The sequence below is a fragment of the Eubalaena glacialis genome, chromosome 15, assembly GCF_028564815.1.
Source record: "Eubalaena glacialis isolate mEubGla1 chromosome 15, mEubGla1.1.hap2.+ XY, whole genome shotgun sequence".
Classification (NCBI taxonomy): domain Eukaryota; kingdom Metazoa; phylum Chordata; class Mammalia; order Artiodactyla; family Balaenidae; genus Eubalaena; species Eubalaena glacialis.
The window spans coordinates 53732822-53755598 of NC_083730.1; the positions used below are offsets into that span (position 1 = coordinate 53732822).

General features: G+C 49.5%; 1 protein-coding gene and 1 long non-coding RNA gene across 4 annotated transcripts in view; one reads left to right on the forward strand and one right to left on the reverse strand.

Annotated features, from left to right (window-relative positions):
• The window catches only part of CABLES1 (Cdk5 and Abl enzyme substrate 1), a 107272-nt gene extending 90963 nt beyond the window's left edge, over positions 1-16309 (reverse strand). The window contains exon 1 of the mRNA XM_061169388.1: positions 15323-16309. Coding sequence (XP_061025371.1) covers positions 15323-16200 — 878 coding nt within the window. The 5' untranslated portion in view covers positions 16201-16309. The remainder of the gene's footprint in view (positions 1-15322) is intronic.
• Positions 15201-22777, forward strand: part of LOC133075257 (uncharacterized) — a 55534-nt gene continuing 47957 nt past the window's right edge. The window contains exons 1-2 of one of the 3 annotated variants that reach the window (XR_009697337.1): positions 15201-15291; positions 17069-17265. This is a non-coding gene — a long non-coding RNA (uncharacterized LOC133075257). Of the gene's footprint in view, positions 15292-15865; positions 15956-16721; positions 16782-17068; positions 17266-22777 lie in introns of those variants that run through there. The other 2 variants (XR_009697339.1, XR_009697338.1) reach the window with 2 other exon arrangements.

A 22777-nucleotide genomic window follows, 5' to 3' on the forward strand; every position in this document is an offset into this window, starting at 1 on the left:
GCCTCTGTAAAACAGAAAATGGACCCCCCCCCGTCCCCCAAAACAGGCCAGCTTTAGGAAGCCTCTAGCACACAGAACGCACGTACTTATACCTGGACAAAGTACAGGCAAGTCTCATTATCTGCAGATTCTGTAGCTGCAAATTGGCCCTCTTGCTAATATTTATCTGTATCCATGCCACATTTTTTGCACTTTAGTGCTTGTTGTTGGTACTTTCGCTGTTTAAAATGGTCCCCAGGCCAAATGCTGTCTAGTATGTGACCAACGGGGAAAACTTGTGACAAAGAAGCTTTGTCCAGGCATGAGTTACTGCTGGCCGTGAGTTCAATGCTAATGAATTAACAATATATATTAAATAAGGTATCTCCAAGCAGAGACACACATAAAACCAGATTATACATTGACTGGATGATGAAAATGTGACCAGAGGCTGGCAGGGTGCTTCCCTGGAGCAATGGTCCAGTGTTCAGTGTTCGCAGCTCACTCAGGGTTCACGGCCACTTGATAGAACATAACTATGCACTACCATATAAGCTAAAAGTTATATAATACAAATTCACTCTCTTGGAGTAGAGGCAGTTAACTTAGGTGGACAAAGCTGAGCTCTAAAGAGGAAACGCTTAAGTACTTGGAGCTCAGTCTTGGCCCTCCCTGGGTCTCCATCCACAGCCCATAAGCCTTTGGCCAATATTAGCCTCAGTGAGCAGGGTCGTGGGCTCTCATCCTTTCATTCCATGGCAGCCTCGCTGCTCTGGGCCTCTTCAAGGTCCCTCTCGTCCACCTGAACGTCCACAGCCCGGCTGCTGTAGGAAACACCAAGGCCCGTCTGGGGGGCGTGGAGCCCCTCTGTTCTAGGTGACCCTACTCCACTCCACTCCTGTGATTCTCCAGCCACCCGGAGGATGGCTGGACATCCGGAGGATGGATGGACAGTCCTCTTTTCCAGGCTGAGCCTCCAAGAGAGATTCTCACCCAAGTCTGACGACGGCATCCAGGGTGAGGAGCCAGAATCCAGACTCATCTCTCCCTGTCAGGTCACCCGGGAGACTCCAACAACTTGAATGGGAAAATCAGCATACATTCTTACACAGAGGCACCTTTCAGAAAGCATTCAAGGAACGCGGCAGAGGTGTCAGGCTACTCAAGACTCATTTTATGAGTCATTCCCAGCGCCAGCAAGAAAATCGGCCTGGAGGAGAAGGGAACGCTGCTGAGACCAAAGACTCAAAACGAAAAACAAACTTTTTTAAGCCACTAGGGGAAAATGTGCAAGTCACCCCATGAGCCTGGGGTCCTGTGGAGACCACAAGAGGCCGGCTGCCCCAGATGCAGTGCTCTTGTGTTTCTCCTCTGACCTAAGGTTGAAGTAGAACAGAAATGAAGCTACTGGTTCTGGACATGGCTATACAGGCTGAACTAGCTCCCAGGGCAAGTGGGAGATGCCAATACTAATAAAATGTCACCTCGATTCCTTCTGCCAGGGTTATAATAAGAAACTGGAGACTTCCTCCCTTGGGCATCCTCTGTTAATTGCCATTTATAAAAGTTCTGTTGGCTGGGCCTGTAATATGCATTATTTTCCCTTTGAAAACAAAACGAAACTTCTAAAATATCAATCGTCATTCCAAATGGCACAGTGATTTGTTTTCCAACTCACACTCTCGGATTAGCTGGGGAGTCTGTCTGAAAGGCAGGCATCTGGTATCAATTTGTGACAATATAAAATCAAAGCTGAACTCCCATGTAAATACACTTTAAAAAAAAAATTCCAGATTTCACCAGCCAGCATGTATTTTACCCATTTCCTTATATTTCAGTCTTGACTGTTATTTTCCTGGCTCCAAAGAACTAAAGGTACGTATAGCAAATGTCGCACCTCTTAATAAAGCTCTACTGGCTAAATTCCTTTCAGCTCTGTGAAACACAGCTTGCAGGGAGGGTGTATCTAGATTGATGACTGGGTTGAAATATACCATTACCATCTCTTCCAATCTGCCTGGCCTCAACTGCTCACTTGTGTTTGGAGCAAACAGGGTCAGATAAAAAAGCTGGTTGAGTCACTCTGTATACACACAGCAGCTCCCTGCTGACACATCCATAGTCAAACATGGGCTGGATAGGTAACTGACACAAACATATTCTTGGACAGTGCAAGTGTCAAGAAAACCAACCGGATCCTACAACAGTACCTGTTTTTTGCTCAGGAAGGTCACAAAACTTGTTTGGATAAAATGTTACACTTGACAAAGGCAATAAAGCTCAGTGGCAAGAGTATGGTTCAGGGTTAGATATGATTCCACCTCTGCCGAGCTCTACCTTGGAAAGAAAAGTAAACTCCCCAGAGTTCAATTCTCATCTACACAGTGATGTCAGCCCCTACAAACATGCAGAGCACCAGCAGCGTGGCTGGGATATAATAATCACATCAGATATTTATTGAGAACTACCTGTGTGCCCAGAACTGTGCAAAGTGCTTCACAGAAATAATCAGATTTAATCCTGGCTGTCATGCTATGAGATATCTGATTATTAATATTTCCCACTCTTTAGAGATGAGAACCGAGGCTCATGGAGTTTCCAGATTCTGCCTACCATCTCACCCGGGAAACAACAGATCTGGGATGTGAAGCGATCTCCACATGGCTCTGCAGCTCGTAACATTAGTGTTCAATAAGCATGCCATTATTATGAAAAACCACCTATAAAACAAGAAGAAGATGCAATTGCTGCTGGAATATTAAGACTGTATCCCAGCCTCACTGTCAATCACAGAGCAAACGCAAAATCACTGGACACTGGGTAGTGTTTAGTTACTGCAGCAGACTGCTATGCAGCTTTGCAAAGGTATCTTTTCTTTTTCTTGAGAATGTTATCTTTATCCTTCACACTCTAGATCACTCAGACTTCAACACCTGGTAATTAGTTGCAAATACGCACAAGCTGAACCAGGAACTGTTTGAAAAAAATCTCATGATCTTGCTCGAGTATTTTTTTTTTCTTTAATAAAAAGAAATTATATGTCTTTAATTGAAATTAAATCAACAAAATCTGATCTGTTTTTGAAACTGACACGTTCAACATTTACCTTAAAAGGTAACATTAGACTTTTTAGACCAAAAGAGTTGGAAATGAGTGTAAAACTTGAGATGATCTCTCTCAAGCAGAAAATGTACACATTCTCGGTCAAAAAGTTATTTAGGACCCTATATACATCACCTTGAGCTATGTGGAGAGTAAAGGCACAAGATTATGTGAAAAAAAGACAACGAGAAGAAACAGGGTCTTCTTCAGGTCTGTAAATTTTTCTTCTAGGGAGTTTCTTAAACGCATAGCATTGGATTGTGTCAATATCCTCCTCTCTGTCAGAGATGGCTCTGCCATCCAATCAGTCTACACACTCAAAACCCGGTGGGAGGGTCTCCCTTGATGCCTCTGTCTCCCCCATCTTCCACAGCCAGTCCATCGCCAAGTCCACTCTGCTGCATCCTAAATCTCTGTGGAATCTGTCCCCTTCTCCCCACCCCCATCACCACCACTCCAGCCCAAGGGGCCACCATCTCCTGCCTGGACTGCGGCGATAGACTCTGATTTCCTCCCACCTATGGCTTCCCTCCAAACACACTGCCTGCCCTTCATCTACTTTCTCCACATCTCCCTGCTTCTTCCCACCAGAGACCCTGCCCAGGCTGGTCCTGAGGTCTGCACCAGTCCTCCCAGCCCTTGCTCACCCTTTAGACACCTCCAGAAGCCAGCCCTCCCCATCAGAAGCGGGTCAAACCCACCAGGGCGCTCATCACAGGCTCCGAGAGGACCAAGGCCTTCCCTTCTGTCCACGCACCACAGCCGCAGCCCTACACTTGTGGGTGATTATTCAAGAGTCTCTCTCCAGCTCCATGGAGAGCTCCATGCCGGCAGGGACCACCCAAGTAACGTACAAGTCCTGTCAATTCTGTCTCAAGTTGAGTCAATCATCCCCTCACCGTCTCCACCTAGTCTGGAACTGAACCCATAGTATCTCCGAGGTGAGCCTATATTTCCAAATAAGGTCACACTCTGAGGTTCCAGGTGGGCATGAATTTTGAAGGACACTATTCAACCCTGTAACCACAAGAGCTGCAGAGATGGGTGACCCGAAGGACTTCAGGGAGCACAGGCAGTGCCCCAAACTGTGTGGGCATCGAGCCTCACAGTGATAAGTTAGGCACCTCTGCATGCCTTTACGCTCAGGCCCCCGCTTCTCTCTGGGACTCCTAACACCAGCTTCTTCGCTGGTCTCCCTCCCTCCGGGAGAAATTTCCAAGCGTCCACGAACCCCCAAAACTCTTTCTAAAATTCTCTATGTGTAAAAATAGACGAACCCCCAGAACAGAAAATTTGGACGTGCACAAGTCCATCTTTCTGAAGCGGCAACTAAGGTGCCAAAGGGTTAAAAACAAAAGGCACTGCTCTCCCTCCTCCATCCAACCCGCCTCCAAGCTTTCAAAACCCAGCTGTACTCACACCTGTCCCTGCTCAACAGCCTCCTTCCTTCCTCTGAAATAAAGTTCACCTCCGTGGCCGGGCGCCCAGCGCTGGGCCCTCACCCGCCTGCAGGCCCGGCTCCAGGGCCACCGCCGGGACAGCCGCCCGCTCCAGAGCAGAAACAGGGAGCCGGGCTGCCTCGGCCTGTAATCCTCCTCTCTCCCGGAAGGCGGGCGCTGGTCCCACGGATCCCTGAACCACCAAGCGACTTGATGGTTCACACAGAGGTGGGTGAACAACCCGGCACGCGGAGGGGTGTGGGTTGCTGCTGACCCCATGCCACGCGGGCTACACTGGGGACCCTGGTTAGGCCCCAATTCTGTCTGCCCAGGGGGTTCAAAGAGCAAAGGCGGGGGCCAGGTGCAGAGGGACCTGCGAGCAGGGACGGGGGAAGCCAAGTCAGTCACCAGAGCAGCATACAACCGACTCCAGGGTCACGGCCATGGGGACCCCGAGGGTCCCCCCACAGGAGCCCTCACACTCCAGGGGTGTCCTGCCTAGAAAAGGAGGCCGAGCAGGCAGCACTCAGACCACAGGATGAGGCCCGTGGCTTCTGCAAAGGGCGGGAGGGAGCAGAGGTACGTCTTCCAGAATTGTCTTGGCAGGTAGCACTCCCCTCCCGTGGGCCCCAACGGGCAGGGCAGCGTCTTCCACGCCTGCGTGTGGGCCGGACCAGCTGTTGCTCTTAACCTCACTGCTGTGCTGCTCAAAGGGCAGGATGCTCAACACGTGAATTCGCCCCTTCTTGTTGCCCTGTCCCGGAGACTGTCATTTTGCAGTGTAAATAGGGGCAAAATGCAGCACCTGACGGACGGGGTGTTGTCTTCCTCAGCTGCTCTGATTTTACTTTACCATGAAATTGAAATTGAAACGATGCGGCAAATTGTCTGCAAGCAAAAAGCTCCACCCTGGATGATCTTAGAAGACCCTGTCAAGTTTCTCAACTGCTTCTTGACTGACGGTGTGTGAACAGAACAGCTACAATTTTACCAAGCAATCATCGAGGACCAAACCTCTGCTTCTCATTTTCATGCTCACAACACCCCAAATGGACAGGAATTATTATCCCCATTCTACAGATGAGGCTACTGAGGCCCAGAGGGTTAAATGAGTTTCCCCAAAAGGTGCTGCTAGGGGGCAGAGTTGCCTGGCTCCAAGGCTGGTCTCTCCGTTCTAGAATCTGTTCACCCAATTTGCTGAGAAGGAGGCAGAGCATCAGGGCTGTGGGAAAGGAGCAAGCGACACCAAACTATGATTTGGAGAGAGCTATTGTTATTGGGAAAAATTTCCACAACTTAGGCCCCAAACCAGGGTTCTCGGTTGGCCTGTCCCTTGAGGTTATCACATGAAAATCAGCATCCTTGCTTGACGAGAAGGCACCGCTGGCCAAAAATATAGCACAATATTTCTTTGTACTTTAACATTCTGACCTTGATTGACTCTAGCCCATAGGTCTGAAATGGATGAGGCCCTAGCATTTTTGTTCTCTGGAGGTTAACTAATATATAAGCGGAAGGTTTGGGGCAGGAAGGAGAATAAAATGCTACAGCATGTAATAGAGTTCTTTGCTTTTCTTAAGTGATACAACTACATTAGAATTTGTGGTTTGTTTTAAAACTCTCGGAATCAGAAAACACAGGTTTCAAAATTCCAGCTCTGCCATGTATGGGGTAGGTGACCATGGATGTGTCACCTCGTTCTTCATGGTCTTGATTTTCTAGTCTATAAAACAGCTACCACATTGCCTTTTTGAAAACGACTTAATCTATAGGAAAGCACTTTGTAAACTGTAAAGCCCCAAACAAGTAAGTAGAATTTAATTATCAGATGTTCATCTTAGGATGGATAAACTGAATCCCTCAATTACTGACACAATCACCTAGGAATTTGTAATCTCATCTTCCTTCCTCAGGTCTTCTCCGAGAGCAAACTTTATTCAACTCAATAAAAATGTAAAAAACTTCAAGAACTACCTTACAACATCAGATCAACCATTTATCTCCTAACATTCCAATTTTTTTTTTACTAGTTTTTAATTGAAATATAGTTGACATGGAATATTATATTAGTTGCAGGTGTACAACATAGTGGTTTGACATTTAAAAACATGGAAGTCTGCACCTCAATTCCCTGCACCTATTTTGCCCATCCCCCCACCCTGACATGCTAATTTTAGTCCTTCAGCAAAACATTATAGACTTTGCCTGTCCTCCAGTGCCTCACATCCTCCCACCCCCTTCCTAAGATGATCAAAGCAGACATTTCACTGTATAAAGCACTGGGTCAACGAGTAAACTGCTTTAAAATAAAAATCAATGTGCTAGACACACAAATCTTTGGCATTGTCACATATTTTATTAGTCTCTTCTTGAATGGCTTGTCATCTATTTGTCATGAAATTAAACTTAGATACTAAGTACATCCTAGCCTTTACGTTTTTTATTTTTATTAAAAAAATTTTTTTTTGATGTGGATCATTTTTAAAGTCTTTATTGAATTTGTTACAATATTGCTTCTGTTTTATGTTTTGGTTTTTTGGCCGCAAGGCACGTGGGATCTTAGCTCCCCCACGAGGGACCGAACCACACCCCCTAAACTGGAAGGCGAAGTCTTAACCACTGGACCGCCAGGGAAGTCCCTCATCCTAGCCTTTAAATCAGGGATAAGATTGGGCCCTTTCATGCACGCACACACACATTATTACAATATTCCAAGTCCTAAACTTCTAGTATTTGCATGCTCTGTGTTACAAGTTTTTGTCTTTGTGACCAAATGTGCAGCAATAAACCTCAAACCACATCAATGATAACCCCGTTAAATATAAACTAGTGTGCAATTATCCAAAATGCTAACACAAACAAAAAGGGAAAAAAACCAGGAAACCCTGATTGATTGTATGTTCTTGGAGACTTTTAAAAACCAAACAAAAATAAAAATACATTACACAATTTGTAAAGGAGGGTAACAGCTAATGATTTTATGATTCCTACAGATAATACTAAGCAGTCTGTTTGAGCCCCAGTGTCTGAAAAGTTTGGTTTTTAAATTGCACACAGGTTGAAACTTGAGGCGGGGGGTTGTTAGATATTTTTTTGAGGTGGAAAATGGGTGGTGGTGACCCTTTGGGAAATTCACAGAATTATGTGAAATAATAAATTCTGATAAAAATGTCTGGTTTTCAACACTCTTCCTCTGATGACATTTTGCACAGCCCCCCAGGGGACAAAGGAACAAAGAGACGTGTGGTGAGGCTCCTGGTACACGTGCTGACAAACCAGGTCTCCGGAAGGAAAAAAGCAAAACCCTGGCTTGTAAAACTGGCTGATTCCTGTGGTGTAAATACTCCCACCATGACTGATTTCAGTTACTGATCAGCTCAGATTCCTCATCAGCCGGTTCCTACCGAGTTATAGGAGCCAGTCCAGCACACTCCCGGCTCTGGCAGAAAGCCAGATTAGAAGAGACCAGGGCTCAAATTCTAGCTCTAGATTCCAGTTATGAGGGCTTAGACCAGCTTCCTTAACCCCTCCAACCCTCAGTGTCCATAGCTCTAAAATGGGTATAATCCCAGTGCCTTAGGATTGCCACACGAATAAAACAAAATAATGCATATGAAGCCCACAGCACGCGGGAAGGTGCTATCTTCCCTCCCTGGGGAGGGGGAGAAGCTGCTGAGCGTGGGGTGGGGTTGGTGGGTGGGTGGGTGGATGATGGGGAAGAAACATTCAGGGAGGAAGGTTCATTGCTGCAGGACTGCGGAAGGAGGTGGTAGGTTGGCTACTTTACCAAATAAAAGTTCGGGAGTGACTGCTGGGTGAAAATAAAAGACCTAGAAAGTTGAGGTGAGGGGCAGCCTCAGGCCTGTCTCCAGCAAGTCCCCCAACCAGTGAGGGGCCAGAGGCAGGTGCACACAGACCCACAGGGAAGTAAGAAAGTCACCCCGGGAGGGCGTGCTCAGTACCATACCTGGGGGGATGGGGGGGGGGCGGTGGTTCTGCAGGGTGATGGGTCCAAAAGGGAGGAAGGGCGTCTGGTGGGGACCCTTCCCATGGAGAAGCCTGTGGGTGCCAGAACCCAGGTGTCCTTTGCAAAGCCAGCACAGCATGGAGATGACAGGCATGCAGGGGAGCAGAGAGGGTGCCATGGTGGCAGGAGGGCCACACATGAAATACAAGGAATCTAAAACTGCCCAGATCGGGTGTGGGCCTCAGAAAGGCCCCTCTGTCGGCCGGGGAGAAGGGCTGGCGGTCCAAACAGAAGCCAGGAGCCTCCAGGAGACAAGGACAGGGAGGGACCAGGCGACCAGCCCACATCTCTGGGGACAGAGCCCTGTGCGGGGGGGCAGAGATCTCAAGCGTTTCGGTAAGGAATCAGAATGAATAGTTCAGGCTCTGCAGGCCACGGGGTCTCTGCCGCAACTACACCACTCTGCTCTTGTAGCACAAGGGCCGCCAAAGACAATACAGAAATGAACAAGCGTGGCTGTGTCCTAGAAAATCTTGTTTATAAAGAGACCATGGGCCATAGTCTGCCAACCCCTGGGCTGGGGAAGGGGTGACGCTGAGAAGATACAGGGGGTCCAAAGAAAGGAAACATGCCCAGGAGGGAGGTGGTATTATTATTCCCATTTCATGGATGAGAACCTCATCCCAGAGTTAAGTGGCAGAACTAGGGCCACAAACCCCATTCCTGGGGGTGCCAGGCTCCTGCTCCTCTTCCACCTCCCTGTGAACGATAGAAGGCACAGAAAGCACAGGTGCACTGAAGAGATAACAAAGGTGACAGGAATTTAGGTGTGGTCGAGAAGGGTGGGGGGGTGCAGGCAGGCCCTGGGCAAGACTGCATCGCTGTAGTCACGGAATCCTGTCCGCCCTGGGCTGTCCCCTGGGCTCTCACGCACAGAGGTCCTCCCTGAGGGACAGAGAGGCAGACACCTACATAAGGAAACCGCAGGGCTAGCAGTGCCCTTCGAGGTCACGTACGCCACCTTCACCCCAGTTCAGCTGCCAGTTGAACAAGCATTTATGAGCCTGGCTCAAACCACAGTGGAGCAGAGACAAGCGGGTTACAGGGCCCAGACCCTGGAGCCAGAATGCCTGCGTCAAACCCAGCTCCCACGGACAGCCTGAGGGATCCTGGGCCGGTAACTTAACCTGTCTGTGCTTCAGACTAGGGGCGATACAGGGGTGCTGTCCAAGGGCTGTTATAAATGTGAACTCGCCTGACCTCCATAGGGTGCTTAGAACGACACCTGGGACATGGTAGTTAAATAAAAATACTGCATCAAGGCACTGAGCCAGGTCCCACGGTGGGGAGCGTGAAGTGTCCCTGCCCTGGTGAGGGTTCAAATAGCAGGCTCACCTCTAACCAAGCTCTCATCACCGGAAAAATCAGCCCATTTACCTGCATCTCCCAACACACGCAGGGACCACGCTCATGTCTGTACCTCCCATAACTGACAGGGGCGCTCCATAATTGATATTCATGATGTTCATGTTTGTTGAATAAATCATACAAGGCATTAGGTCCCCAAACTAGAATTTCCTCCGCGACATACCTGACAGATAACAGAGCACCTAGGGTCACCCTCTACTGGCTCTGTGACCTTGTATTCCTGCCCCTCCGTGCTGTTGGGGGCTGAAATCAACGTCTACAAAAGCACTTTGTAAACCTGAAGGCCCTTTAAAAGCAACAGAGGTGGGGACCACAGATCACTTCCGAGACAGGGGTGGTGGTCCTGGCTTCCAGCCTGGATGGCCGCCTGGGGCCGGCAGGCCAGTTGCGACACTGCCCCAGCCAGAGGGAGCACAGCTGAACATGTCTTTTAAAGTTCTCCCTTACGCCCGGGGAAACCCATTCCTTCATTCATTAGTGCACGTCCTGCCAGCTGGAGCCTCCCAGGATAAACTTAGCTCCACCTCTGCGTCTGACACAGGTTCAGTTACCCACTCATCCCCAGGCGCAAGGGCGAGGACACCCAGGGCACTAGGCTGGAAGAACACAGCACTCCACTATCCCAGCGCTTTCATCCCAGAAGGAAACGGAGAGGCTGGGGGGGTGAAGCGACCTGCCCGAGGTTACCAGCCAGGGCAGGGGCAGGTCCAGAGCCCAGGGGGGCAGGGTACCGGTTGGGCATTCCTGATCGACATCGTGTCACCTCACCCGGCCTCACCTCACCCGGCCTCACCTATTGCTCCTTCCCAGTGTGTTCAAAGGCTACCTGCCCTTGGCCTTCTCCCTACCTAACAACTCTCCTTCCTGGGGAAAAGTGTCCAGCAGGCGGAGCTCCCCAGCCCGGCTACGGGGACACACTGCAAAGCCAGGCTGTGGCTTCCCCCACCCTTCCTGGAGGGCAAAGGGTCACACTTGAATTCACTGCCCTCGCTGGGCACTTGCCAGCAGCGGGCAGGCTTCCGATGCATTTCCCCTGCTGAGTTCACCCATGGCATGACAACTTGGTGACTGTAAGGAAGGGGGCAGCGGGTGAACCTTGGGCTCTCGCCTCAGGCCCTGGCAGGAGTCGTGGGTGAGCATCCTGACCAGGGTGTGGCCTGGCCCGGGACTGCAGCTTTGGCTTCCACAATGCATGTTGCTGGAAAGGTGGCTCAACAATAACTTGGGCTGGCTTACCGCAGAGGAGGTCAAAGTCCTCTCCTGACTTCTAAAATCCAGAAGGGTCAGGTGGCTTCCAGCTGGAACACAGTGTGGTGACTTGCCTGAAGTCACAAAGCAGGGAGGTGACAAAGTGGGGAGAGAAGTCCATCCCCCCTCTCTTACTCTGGTTGGCGATCCCCTATTTAGCTCACATTTTTCTTTTCAGTAAAGAGGACACCACAGACCCAGTACCAGTCCAGGTCTCACCCCAGGAGGGGCCCTGCAGAGGGAGGGCTGGTTAGAAGCTCCAGAGCAGTCAAGTGTTAGCTTGAGCTCTGCCCCAAGGGGTAAGTGACCTCGAGCAGGTTACTTAATCTCTCTGAGCCCTGGTTTCCTGGTCCTTAGAGTAGGAACAATCAGAGTACCAGTAAAGTCTTCTTCAAGGTGCGGCCCATTTGCCTCCCAGGAAGCTAGTTAACAACGCAGACTTGGGACCCCCAGACCCGCAGGATCAGAATCTGCCTTTTCTCAAGATCCCCAGGTGACTCTAAACTCATTTACATACATAATACATACAGCACTTAGCATGTGCTCCCACCCACACAGTCGGCCCCCCGATAATAAATGTAAGCTCAGTCTGCACTTGAAAGTGTCTGGAACACAGGCCGGGGCTCTCCGGAAGGGCTGACTTACTGCCCAAGGCTGTGCACCCCGATTCGAACCCCAGGCTTGGGACTCTTCTGCACCACACGCTCTCTTTCCACTGAAGACCCGAGTCTCCACAAGTCACACGCTAACACGGGTGTTCTAAGAAGCAAAACCCTCACGTTTTAAATTAATACACTGGTCCCCGTGTGCCCCTCTCATCAGGGCCGATGGCGCACGTCTGTTCACCTGGGCTCCATTCTGCAATTCAGGAGCTCTACGAAGTGGAGTAACCCGTTGCCAACTGCTACCTGAGGTGAAATTTTTAAAGTGAAAGAAAGCCTTAAAACACACCGTATAAATTTACACTCCCCTTCACCTATTAACACCTTCCTCGGGCAGAGAACACAACAGAATGTCAAGCTAGAAGGCATCATTTTGGTTTCCCAGCTCTGACACCTAGCCATAGAGCAAACCCCAGCACAAACTCCAGGCAGGCCTGGAGCCGCATGCACGAGGCCCGTGGTCCTAAGTTCACTATACACTTCGGTGGAGACTGGTTAAGTAGCAAGGCTAAATGTGAGGACTAGGAAAGGGAGCACAGAATCACACCAGCACGACTGACCTGCTGTATCCCGGACAAACATTTATAGCCAACAGCTCCAAAATTCTCCTGGGGCCTACTGCATGCAAGGCACAGTGCAGTGGCGGAGGAAAGACATCAGGCTTGGATCACAAAGATCCTGGCCAACACTGGGTCTGAGAAAGAATCTACACATAGGGTGGCTGTGAGGATTCACTGGGATAAATGTCAAATATCCAGCCGAAAGCACAGAGATGGAGTCATCAATCCATGGACACATCTGTGCCAAGGCCTGGGCACAGAAATTTTCCTGTCATATTTCAAGATTTGGAAGTACAAGTAGTAATTGTGATTAGTGTCCAGGTGGAAGTAACAAAAAAGAAAGGGTTTCAAGATTTCAGATCAGGAGATTCTGATTTTTATATACCCATAACAAACCGGATATATGAAATCCCAAATTCATGAAAAAAAAAAAAAGGCAGATTTCAATTAACTATGGCAGTGCTTTCCAAACTTTCACTTGTATATGAATCATCTGGGGATCTTGTTAAAATGCAAGTTTGCACTCAAGTAGTCCAGAGTAGGGCCTGAGGGTTTGCATTTGTAAGAGCTCTGAAGGTCCAAGAACTCAGTTTTGAGCAGGAAGGTTGTTTGGAATTCTTTACATTGCAAGCAACAAATCCAAGGAAAGCATAATATGATTTAAAAACAACACCCCAGGAGAACATCTACGAAGTAGTATATGGAACCACCCAGGCTAGGAGAATTTCTTAAAGGGAGGCATACCAGGAAAACAAATGACATTCTTTAAGTTGGCCTGGGCCTTATTCAAATGAGTCTGTACTCCACATCACCATTCATCTAGGCAGGTGAAAGTACTCTCTAGTGATCACAAAAGCACCACACTTCTGACAAAATTCTTGCAAGCAGGGCGGTGTAGGAAACAAAGTGTCCTAGGAGATTCCAAGTTCCTGGCCACTCCATGAGTAGCGGCCATGCTAGCTCTTCACGGCCTTCTTAAATCTCTGTTTTACCCATTTACTTCCTCTCTGCACATTAAATTTGACACTATTTCTGTTGACAGATGTAATGTTTTAAACGCCCGTCAAGTTGCCGGATATGGATAATTCCGAAGTAGTAAGATGAATGTGACTGTCAGGTTAAGGAAGCATCTTATACTGACTAACTCATCTTAATGTGTGTGTTGGGGGGGAATCAATAAAACATCCAAGGGGTTCATATTTATAGGTTCAGAGATTAAATCTGGCTATTTTTTGTATCAGAAATATCAACACACAAGATCCTCCGTGTCCTCTGAAATGAGATTCTTGGAGACAAAGTGTGAAGTAATTTGATCTCCAGATGTTTTGAGCATGGGAACACATCTGTCTACTACGAGACACAGGCCAATCTTGCACACTGGCTTAGAATAACATGTATGTTTATTACAACTCCTGTCCTGACCCGCTGGACAAGCTGGGCTCATGCTCAAACTATAGAGTCATTAAGAGCCAGTGCGTGATGTCAAGCTGCCCAGAAACTGCTGAGTCCGAACCACTCACCCAGAACGGAAGGGATTCCCCTCCCCTCCTGTGCACTGGCCCAATAACGGGGAGAGGCATGCTCTGACAAGAAATGCCAGGCCCAGGCTGTCACCTGTGCCCAGCGTCACTAATCATCCGTGCAGTCACAGAGCTATTCGACTGCTCCACACCCCTGCCCGCAGCCCATGTGCACTCAGCTAGGAGGCTACATACCAAGCAGTGTCATGATTTCACCACTTGGGAAGAAACAGACTCAGAACAAAATTCTGCAGGAGCCTGGCTTGCTCTTTCCCATCTATCCACTGCAGGAGGAAGTTAAGTTTTCCAACAGGCCACCTTCTTACTTAGGCCAGAAAAAGCCTAAGTGTTCAGATGAGCATTACAGGAGAGAGGCTGTCCAGATGAGCATTACAGGAGAGAGGCTGTAACAGGAAAGGTTCCCCCTTCTCACCTTGAGGCCTGCAACATGTTGGCAAGGTCCCATTCCAGAAGGGGAAACTGAAGCCCCAGGAGGTTAAAATAACTGAGCCATAGGGAGCCTAAGAGGCCTTCCTAAGTAACAAGCCTCCCAGGGAACAGGTCTGCACTTCCTTGGGGCTCCCCACTCCTGTTCTCTCCCAATCTCCAGTCCCACTGCCTGATGCAGACCTAGCTCCCCGACTGTCCCTGGAACATAAGTGACAAGCTCTAGCCATTTCCTGAATAAGCAAGTGTCCAACATTTCACGGTTTTGCTAAGATGCTTGATACCCGCAGATGACTTAAGCGAGCGAACACAACCACCTTTCCACTAATTTCAGCAAATTCACCTTGGAATGGAAAAAAGGATCCTCAAGCCCTATTTCCTCCCTGTCCCCCACCCCCAAGACCTGGTTCAAGGGAACATAAGGACTTCCCTTTTCTTAGAAAAGCAAAAGGAAAACGCCAAGTTCTCCTGGGACACTGGAATACTTTGAGCGCAGGCAGAACTTCTCAGGAGGGATTCACGGCGTGTCTGCGACAAGTTCAGGCTCACACGCTCCGCTTAGCCGCCGGCCGGACCCACGGCTCAACTCTGCGCCCCGCCTAGTCTTGCCTGGCGCAAGGAGAGTGCTTCTCCGGGTCGGGACCCGGTTTCTGGAAGTTCGTGATCTCCTCCGTGCAGTGGGAGGTTTTGGGGCCGCTTTTTAGTGGGCTCCCGCAAGCCCTAACTCGGGACCCACTGCATGAGCATGGTGTTTCTGCTCTGTGAGTGCCGGGCTCGTGCACACACGTGTGAACACACACACACGCTCCCTAGAGACCTTCCCTCTTCCGCGTGCCCTCGTAGTTTGGAATTCGCGCCAGAAGCCCAGGGATCCGGCAGGGCGCGGGAATTGGGAGCGACCGAGTCCCGCAGCAGAGAGCGGGCCGGGAGGGACGCGAGGTAAGGCGCGCGTGGCGTCCTGGATACTCACCGGGACCTCTGCAGCTGCTCGAAGGCGCTGGTGCTGCCCCCCTGGCCCGGCTGCTCCAGGGAACAGTAGTTCTGCGAGGTCTGCCTGGAGAAGGCGAGCGGCAGGATTCCCTGAGTGAAAGAGTTGAGGCGGCCCCGACTACCGCTCCCACTCCCGGGGGTCCCGGAGCCCAAGAAGGCGGCCGCCGGCACGTGCACGCTGGTAAAGGCGTCGTCTTCCTCTAACTCGTCCTGCCCGGCGCCCCCGGGCCCGTCGGGCAGCTGCGGCTGAACGCAGGCGGCGAGAGGCGCGGGCCGGGGCGGCTGCAATTGCTCCCCCGATGCCCGGCCCGCGCCCAGGGGGCTCGCGAACCCTCGGGCCGCCCCGGGGCCGAGCACGGTCGCGTGGCCGCCGGGGACCAGGGGCGGTAGCGGCGAGGGCGGTGGGTGGCAGGGGCCCGATCCAGCTGCCAACGCCGCCGCCGTGCCCGCCGCGGCGAGCGCGCCGCAACCGCCCCGCTCGGCGGCGGCGAGCAGGCTGAGCCGAGTCCTCGCGCCGCAGGCGCTGCCGGCGCCCGGCTTGGCCGCGCCGCTCTCCTCGCCGCCGGCCCACTCCTCGTCCTGCAGCGGCGGCCGTCCGTCCAGCGAGATGTTGGTGAGGAAGGAGAGGGCAGCCTGGCGGCGCCGCGGGTCCATGCGCGGCTTCCTGGGGGGTTCGGGCGGCGGCAGCAGCGGCTGCGGCGGCGGCTGGGCCGGCGCGGCGGCCGCGGGCTGAGGCTGCTGCTGCGGCGGCTGCTGCAATCTTCTGGTGCCCGCGGCGTCGGTGCCGGCGCTGCTGCTGCTGCTGCTGCGGACGGCCTTGCCGGCGGTGGCGGCCGTGGTGGCGGCAGTCGCCGCCATTGTGTCCGTCTGCGGCGATATTTCCGCGATGCCCCGAGAAGCGAGCGGCGCCCGAGTGCTAAGCGGCGGGCGCGAGCGCCGGTGACCCGGGCTGGGCAGGGCGCGGGGCGCGGGCGGCGTGCGCGGCGGCCCGGCCCCCCAGCGGGCGGGCCATGCTCGCCCCTCGGTGCTCGGGCGGGGGGCGCCGCCGCTCCGGCCCACGCGCGCGGCTCGCTGGCTCGCTGGCCGTCTGCCCGCCCGCCAGCAGCCTGGGGGTTCGGTCCCGGGCCCTCTCAGACCCCGCAGTCTCCGACTCTCGGGCCACGGTGTCCGTATTTATAGGTGCGCGCGCCCCGCGCTCGCGCTCCGAAGCGCTCTTTGCAAAAACACTGTATCACGTGTGGGGAATGAAACCTGGGAGGAAAACAAAGCCGCAGGCGGCAGCCGCGGAGGCTGGCGGCCGGAGGCGGGGGGCCGGAGGAGGAGGAAGAGGAGGAGGAAGGGAAAGCCGAGCGGGTGGCGGGGCGAGGGATCGGCCGGGCGGTCCAGGTAGTCCGGGCCGACTGCGGGGAGAGTTGGTGGCTCCCAGGGCGCGCGCCCAGGTGAGGGAGGTAGCACGTTTCCTCGGAGCGCTTGGACTGGGAATTGGGGGCGCGAGCAGAACCCCATGAGTCACCGCGTGAAAATGTGGTCCCGGGAGAGTTGTGGGTCTGCGGGACAATTAATTGGAGCGACGCGGAGATTTGGCCCGCGAGCTTGTTAACTGGATCCCGCCCTGCTGTTGGGCCCCGAGAAATATATCCTTATTAATAGTTACACACCCCTTATGTGGACAGTCCCACCATAAAGCTATCGCTAACCGTTGAGTTTGTGTTTCATTCATTCGCAGACTGAGGATGCAGCCCCTGATTTAAATGCACACCCGAGGGTGCGTCAGAACCCAGGCGCGAACATCAAACGTGTGGCCAGACTAATTGACACATCTCCATTTGATGGTGCTGTCACTTTTCATCTCTTTCTTAGCAAAGGCCAACATCAATTTTTACTTCGGCCCAGAAACGTGCTCCGTTTTCCATGAAGACCAAGGTAAGCTAAGATGGCCTCACAACCTTTTCCCCTTGTCACCTAGCAAATTTTTGTGGGTTATGATCTCTTTTCCTCCCATATAAACTGGGAACAATATGCACAGCTACTTTCTGTCATTTATTTCATAAACATCCATCTGGTACCTACAATGTCTTCTGTAAAGATGAGTACCTGTCCAAGCTGCAGCTCTGGATCTGTGAGGGGTGGCAGAATTCTGTACCCCAAACCCACGCCCAACAAATGCCTGTCCTGGGGGGGTTGGAGTGGTGGGGGGTTACCATGAGCCATCCGAAAACGCCTGCAGATTTCCCTATGCGGTTCGGGTGACTTACCAAATGCAGTAGGAACAATTGTCACACTGACTTGAGTTCTGTGACATCTAAGAAACCCTCTACACTTTCCTGAGGGAGAAGCAATGTGTTTAAGATCAAGGGATTAATTTAATTAAAGGTTTAAATTTAGCCTTGGAGCTAATGGGTAACTGTACATTGAAATTCCACTCCATTTCAAGTTCAAGAAAGTAAATTGAGTAATGTAGAGCAAATACACCCTTCCAGAGACATGCAGCCAGCCTGGAGGATGAGATATGGGTGAGTTCGGGTTACAGTGGTTTAGGACAAACATGGCACATGGCCCTTTACGTGAACAATTGTTCATTTTTTATGTTATGCCATTTTTAGGCCTTTTGAGAAAGTGGAACCCAGTGTCTATATTTAGAGCAGCCTTACTGCAGCTAAGCGACCAGTGCTGTGTAATTTCATTAGGATTTTAATTACTCTCTTCAACTAACTACTTGAAACTTCCAAGTTACTTTATTACAACTAACTTAATTTACTTGACCACTGGTCTGGTTGTGCTGACAGGCAGTGTTTAAAAAAAACACCAACTCTGCACATGTAAAAGAAAAAACTATTTTTATCAAAAAAGTGATACATGTTTATTGCAGAACATTTAGAGAATAAGATAAACAAAGAGAAGTAGGAAAAAAAAAAGCTTTACTAACAATCACATCTCCTATGGAAATTTTGATTTCTGTCCTGTGTATATTTTTAAACAAAAGTTAAAGCGGGCTGTTTGTGTCTTGTGATCTTTGCTTGCTGTGTTGCGATCATCCTTCCTTTTAGAATATTCTTCTATAACATCATTTTAATGACTGCACAGTGTTCAGTTTGATGGAGAAACTATAATTATTAAGCCTGTGCCCTACATTGAACATTTAGGTTGTTTCCTCTTTTGCTGTTATAAAGAGTGATGATGACATCCTTTGTTTTGCTAAATCTTGCTACCATCCAATATTATTTTCTTAGGTTAAATGGATTTTGGGGCAAAGGACATACCATATTTTTAAGGCTTTCTATCCAGAAAAGTTGTTCCAATTGGCTTCCTCACTCTTGCCAGCATTGGGTATTAAAATTTTTTCATCAATATTCATTTCTTTGCCCATTTAAGCTATTTTAAGGGTCAAATATGCAAACTAATTTCAAATATTTATTAAAACATCAAACAAGAATTAATATCGATTTAACCTCCAAACCGCTCCTGTGATCTTCTTTTGGGGATCAGGAGAGATACAATTTACTGTTCATCTACTATGTGCTAGCCACAGAATATTTCTAATCCTTATGACTACGCTGCAGTGCTGGGGGGAGGGGAGATTATCATCAATAGTTTACAGATGAGGCTCAGAAAAATAAAATGATTTGCCCAAGGTCACTAGCTCTTAAAGTGGCTGGGCCAGGGGCTTCCCTGGTGGCACAGTGGTTAAGAAGCCACCTGTCAATGCAGGGGACACGGGTTCGAGCCCTGGTCCGGGAAGATCCCACATGCCGCGGTGCAACTCAGCCGGTGCGCCACAACTATTGAGCCTGCGCTCTAGAACCCGCGAGCCCCGACTACTGAGCCGGCTCGCCTAGAGCTGGTGCTCCACAACAAGAGAAGTCACTGCAGTGAGAAGCCTGCGCACCGCAACGAAGGGTAGCCCCTGCTCGCCACAACTAGAGAAAACCCACACACAGCAACGAAGACCCAACGCAGCCAAAAATAAATAAATAAATTTATATTAAAAAAAAAAAGTGGCTGGGCCAGTATGCAAATCTTACTCCAAGACCCATGCATATTCTTGCGCCCTCTGCTGGTGAGGATGTTTTATGGGGGGCTGTCTCCACATTTAATCTCATATTCATAATTAAGAGTCAACTATAATGGAAATACAACAAGCTTTAGAGGAGAGGGATCTGGGTTTCAAGAGTAAGTCTCTTAACCTCTCCAAGCCAGTTTCCTCTGGGTTATTCTGAGGTACAAATGAGGTTGCTTGAGAAGCATTTTATAAACTTTAAAGTACTTTTTAAAATGTCTGTTACTATACCATCCTAATCTACTTACTCCCTGAATTTTTCCAAATTCACTTATTTTTCACCTATTTATACATGCATCAAGTATTACTGAGCAACTTCTATGAGCACAGCACCATCTTGCTACAAAAGGGATAAAAAGAAGTGTAACCTTTAGCCCTTGTGCCCTTGACACTGAAAGTAGTAAAAACCAAAAGCTCAGGACACAGTTCAGTAAAATGGTAAGGCAGACTCTGATTAAGTGATCAAATGAGCAATCTGACTGGGACGCTCTATACATATTATCATAGTGTGAAAGAGGAGCTTTTCATTTGAGGGGAGGCCTCAAGCAAGAGCCAGGATTTAAGCTGACCTGGGAAATGAAGGAAGGAAGAAGTTCAGTTCGGGAAGAGGAAATTCTGCAAATTCCTCATGGATTGCAAGCTTAGAAGTATAATTCTTACTAAACCAGTTGCCAAGGTTTGATTTTTTTCCATTTCTTTTCATATTGCTCCATTCCAAGCACCCATTCTGAAAACTGTAATTGCATGCACAAACTGTTTTGATTGACATACATGGGAGTCAATTAAAAAAAGAAAAAAGAACCTACAAGTAATCACTGATCCTTTAAAAAAAATAATTCCGCAGACCAAGAAGTCTGAAAATTAGCTTAGAGAAAACAGTGGATATCAGTCATATCAGAAGCCATCTGACATAAGTGGCAATAACAAGAGGTTCTGATGCCAGCTTAGGCCCTTACAAGCTTATGACCTTTGGGGCCTCCTGCTTGGGAAAATTACAAAATTTTTGCGTTTGTTGCCTCGTCTGTAAAGGTAGGTTTAGTGTAATATTTTACCTTGCAGAGTTGTGAGGATTAGTGACAGTATGATGATGTAACTAGCAGAGTATCTTTAGGTAGCTATTATTAGAGAAATACAAAATATAGAAGGTGCTTCTATGTTTTCGGTTCTAGGTTTTTGTAGTTTTCACTACTGTCAGGCAGGTAGGCCCATGAGAAGCTTCAGATGTCAGCTCCAGTTCAGAACAGATTATTGTATTGCATGTTCCCTAAAAGTGCAGGCTGTTGCCTGCTTTTTATAGGCATAAAATACAGGCATAGTGCCGATGAGAAACCTGCTACTTTCCTTAATCAAATGAAAGTTAGATTTTCCAAGACTAGAAATGGAGAATATCCAAGAGACAGTCGTTAACACCCCAACTGTTCTCCCTGAAATTCACCTTCCCGTCGGGACTCTTAATCATCATTTCTGTTATCCTGGGAGAAGGGGAGGGAAATCGATGGGGAGGTATTGTTTCCCCCTTTACAGTTTGGCATAGATACCTTAATTTCCTTACTTAATTCTCCGGGACATCTGAGACTAGATGCAGCATTTAAATATGACTTGACTAGAAGCTCAGGGATATTTAACGAAGAAATAAACTCAATGAGTAACAGACAGCCACATAGAGCAACTTACAGAATATGACTTCCTTATAGTCCTCATCTCAATATTTCCTAAATGCCAATCCCATCGGTGGGATAAGCTTAACATAAGCTCGGTTCTGGCTTATGTTCTGTGAGTAGCAATGATCCTACCCTGGAGCCCTCAAGCTAATAGCAGAAAAAGGCATGGAAATATTTTCACCAAAATATATCAGGTATTTTAAAAAGAGAGAGAGAGAGAGAGAGCTATATGCACAGGGGTCAACCAACCCCAGGCATACCTCCTAGAGTAGGGGCTATTTCAACTTTTGCCCCCCAGCACCACCCATCTAGGGCACTCTCCTCTCCCTACGCAGGAGAAGATGCCCAGAGGAAATGGCATTCCTGCTACTGGCCATGATCCCATCCTCCAAGTCTCCTTTTCCTGTCTGAGAACCTGCCCATCCCTCAGTAACTGGCACCAGCAGCCCCTGACATTGTTAACTCATCGGCCCAAACAGGATCATTTTGTCTCCAGACCCCTCACACTATGTGGAGGAAAGAGGAAGAAGGACGTTTTACCACAGTACCTGCCTAGCACAATGGAGCGCCTTCAGACTTTTATAACTTGTATGAGAAGCTGAGAAAAGTAGGCAATAGAGCATGTCCATTGGACTGTATGAACGGTCATGTAAGTGTGTGTTACTAATTTTTCAAGGACGACAGCTCAGGGCAAGAATGGATTTTGATAGCTGTCAGTCTGGGGAGACAAGTGCCAGTAACCCTTCGTCACTGTCACAGTGTCTTTAGAGTGTAGATCCCCAAAACAGTAATGCAAATGCATTTACTCTTCAGATTTCTTCTGATCCACCAAAATTCTCCCTTGGATGCAGCCCAGCCAATTGTGAAGGAGGAGGGATAGCCATTCATAATAACTGGTCCATTCCACTAGCCCTCCGCCAGCGGGGTGCAGCCAATGGGCCCAGGTTCGGGTTTTCAGGTTCCGAGCTCTCCCGCTAACCTGTGACTGCTGGGCCTCGGCTTCTTCATCTCAAGGCTGGAGCAAATCCTGTTCACCTCGCACGGTTACTGTGCAGATGAGAACCAAGGCATGTGTAGAACACCTCCCACTGTCTAACACATAGTGGGTGCTCGTGAATGGTGGCTGATGCTAGTATACAAGGGACCCCAGAGAAGCACGCCAGACTGGTGAGCAGTGGATGTCCCGTCCCACTGCCCAAGGCATTAACGGCCCTGGAAGAAATGTGGCGTCAAAACTGTGTTAAGAAAAATACATTTCAGGGCTTCCCTGGTGGAGCAATGGTTAAGAATCCGCCTGCCAATGCAGGGGACATGGGTTCAGGGACATGGGTTCGAGCCCTGGTCCGGGAAGATCCCACATGCCGCAGAGCAACTAAGCCTGTGCGCCACAACTACTGAAGCCCGCATGCCTAGAGCCCATGCTCCGCAACACGAGAAGCCACCGCAAGGAGAAGCCTGCGCACCGCATCGAGGAGTAGCCCCTGCTCACCGCAGCTAGAGAAAGCCCGCAAGCAGCAATGAAGACCCAACGCAGCCAAAAATAAATAAATAAATTTATAATAAATAAATAAGTAAATAAATATACTGTGTTTAAAAAAAAAAAATACAGGGCTTCCCTGGTGGCGCAGTGGTTTAGAATCTGCCTGCCAATCCAGGGGACACGGGTTCGAGCCCTGGTCTGGGAAGATCCCACATGCCGCGGAGCAGCTGGGCCCAT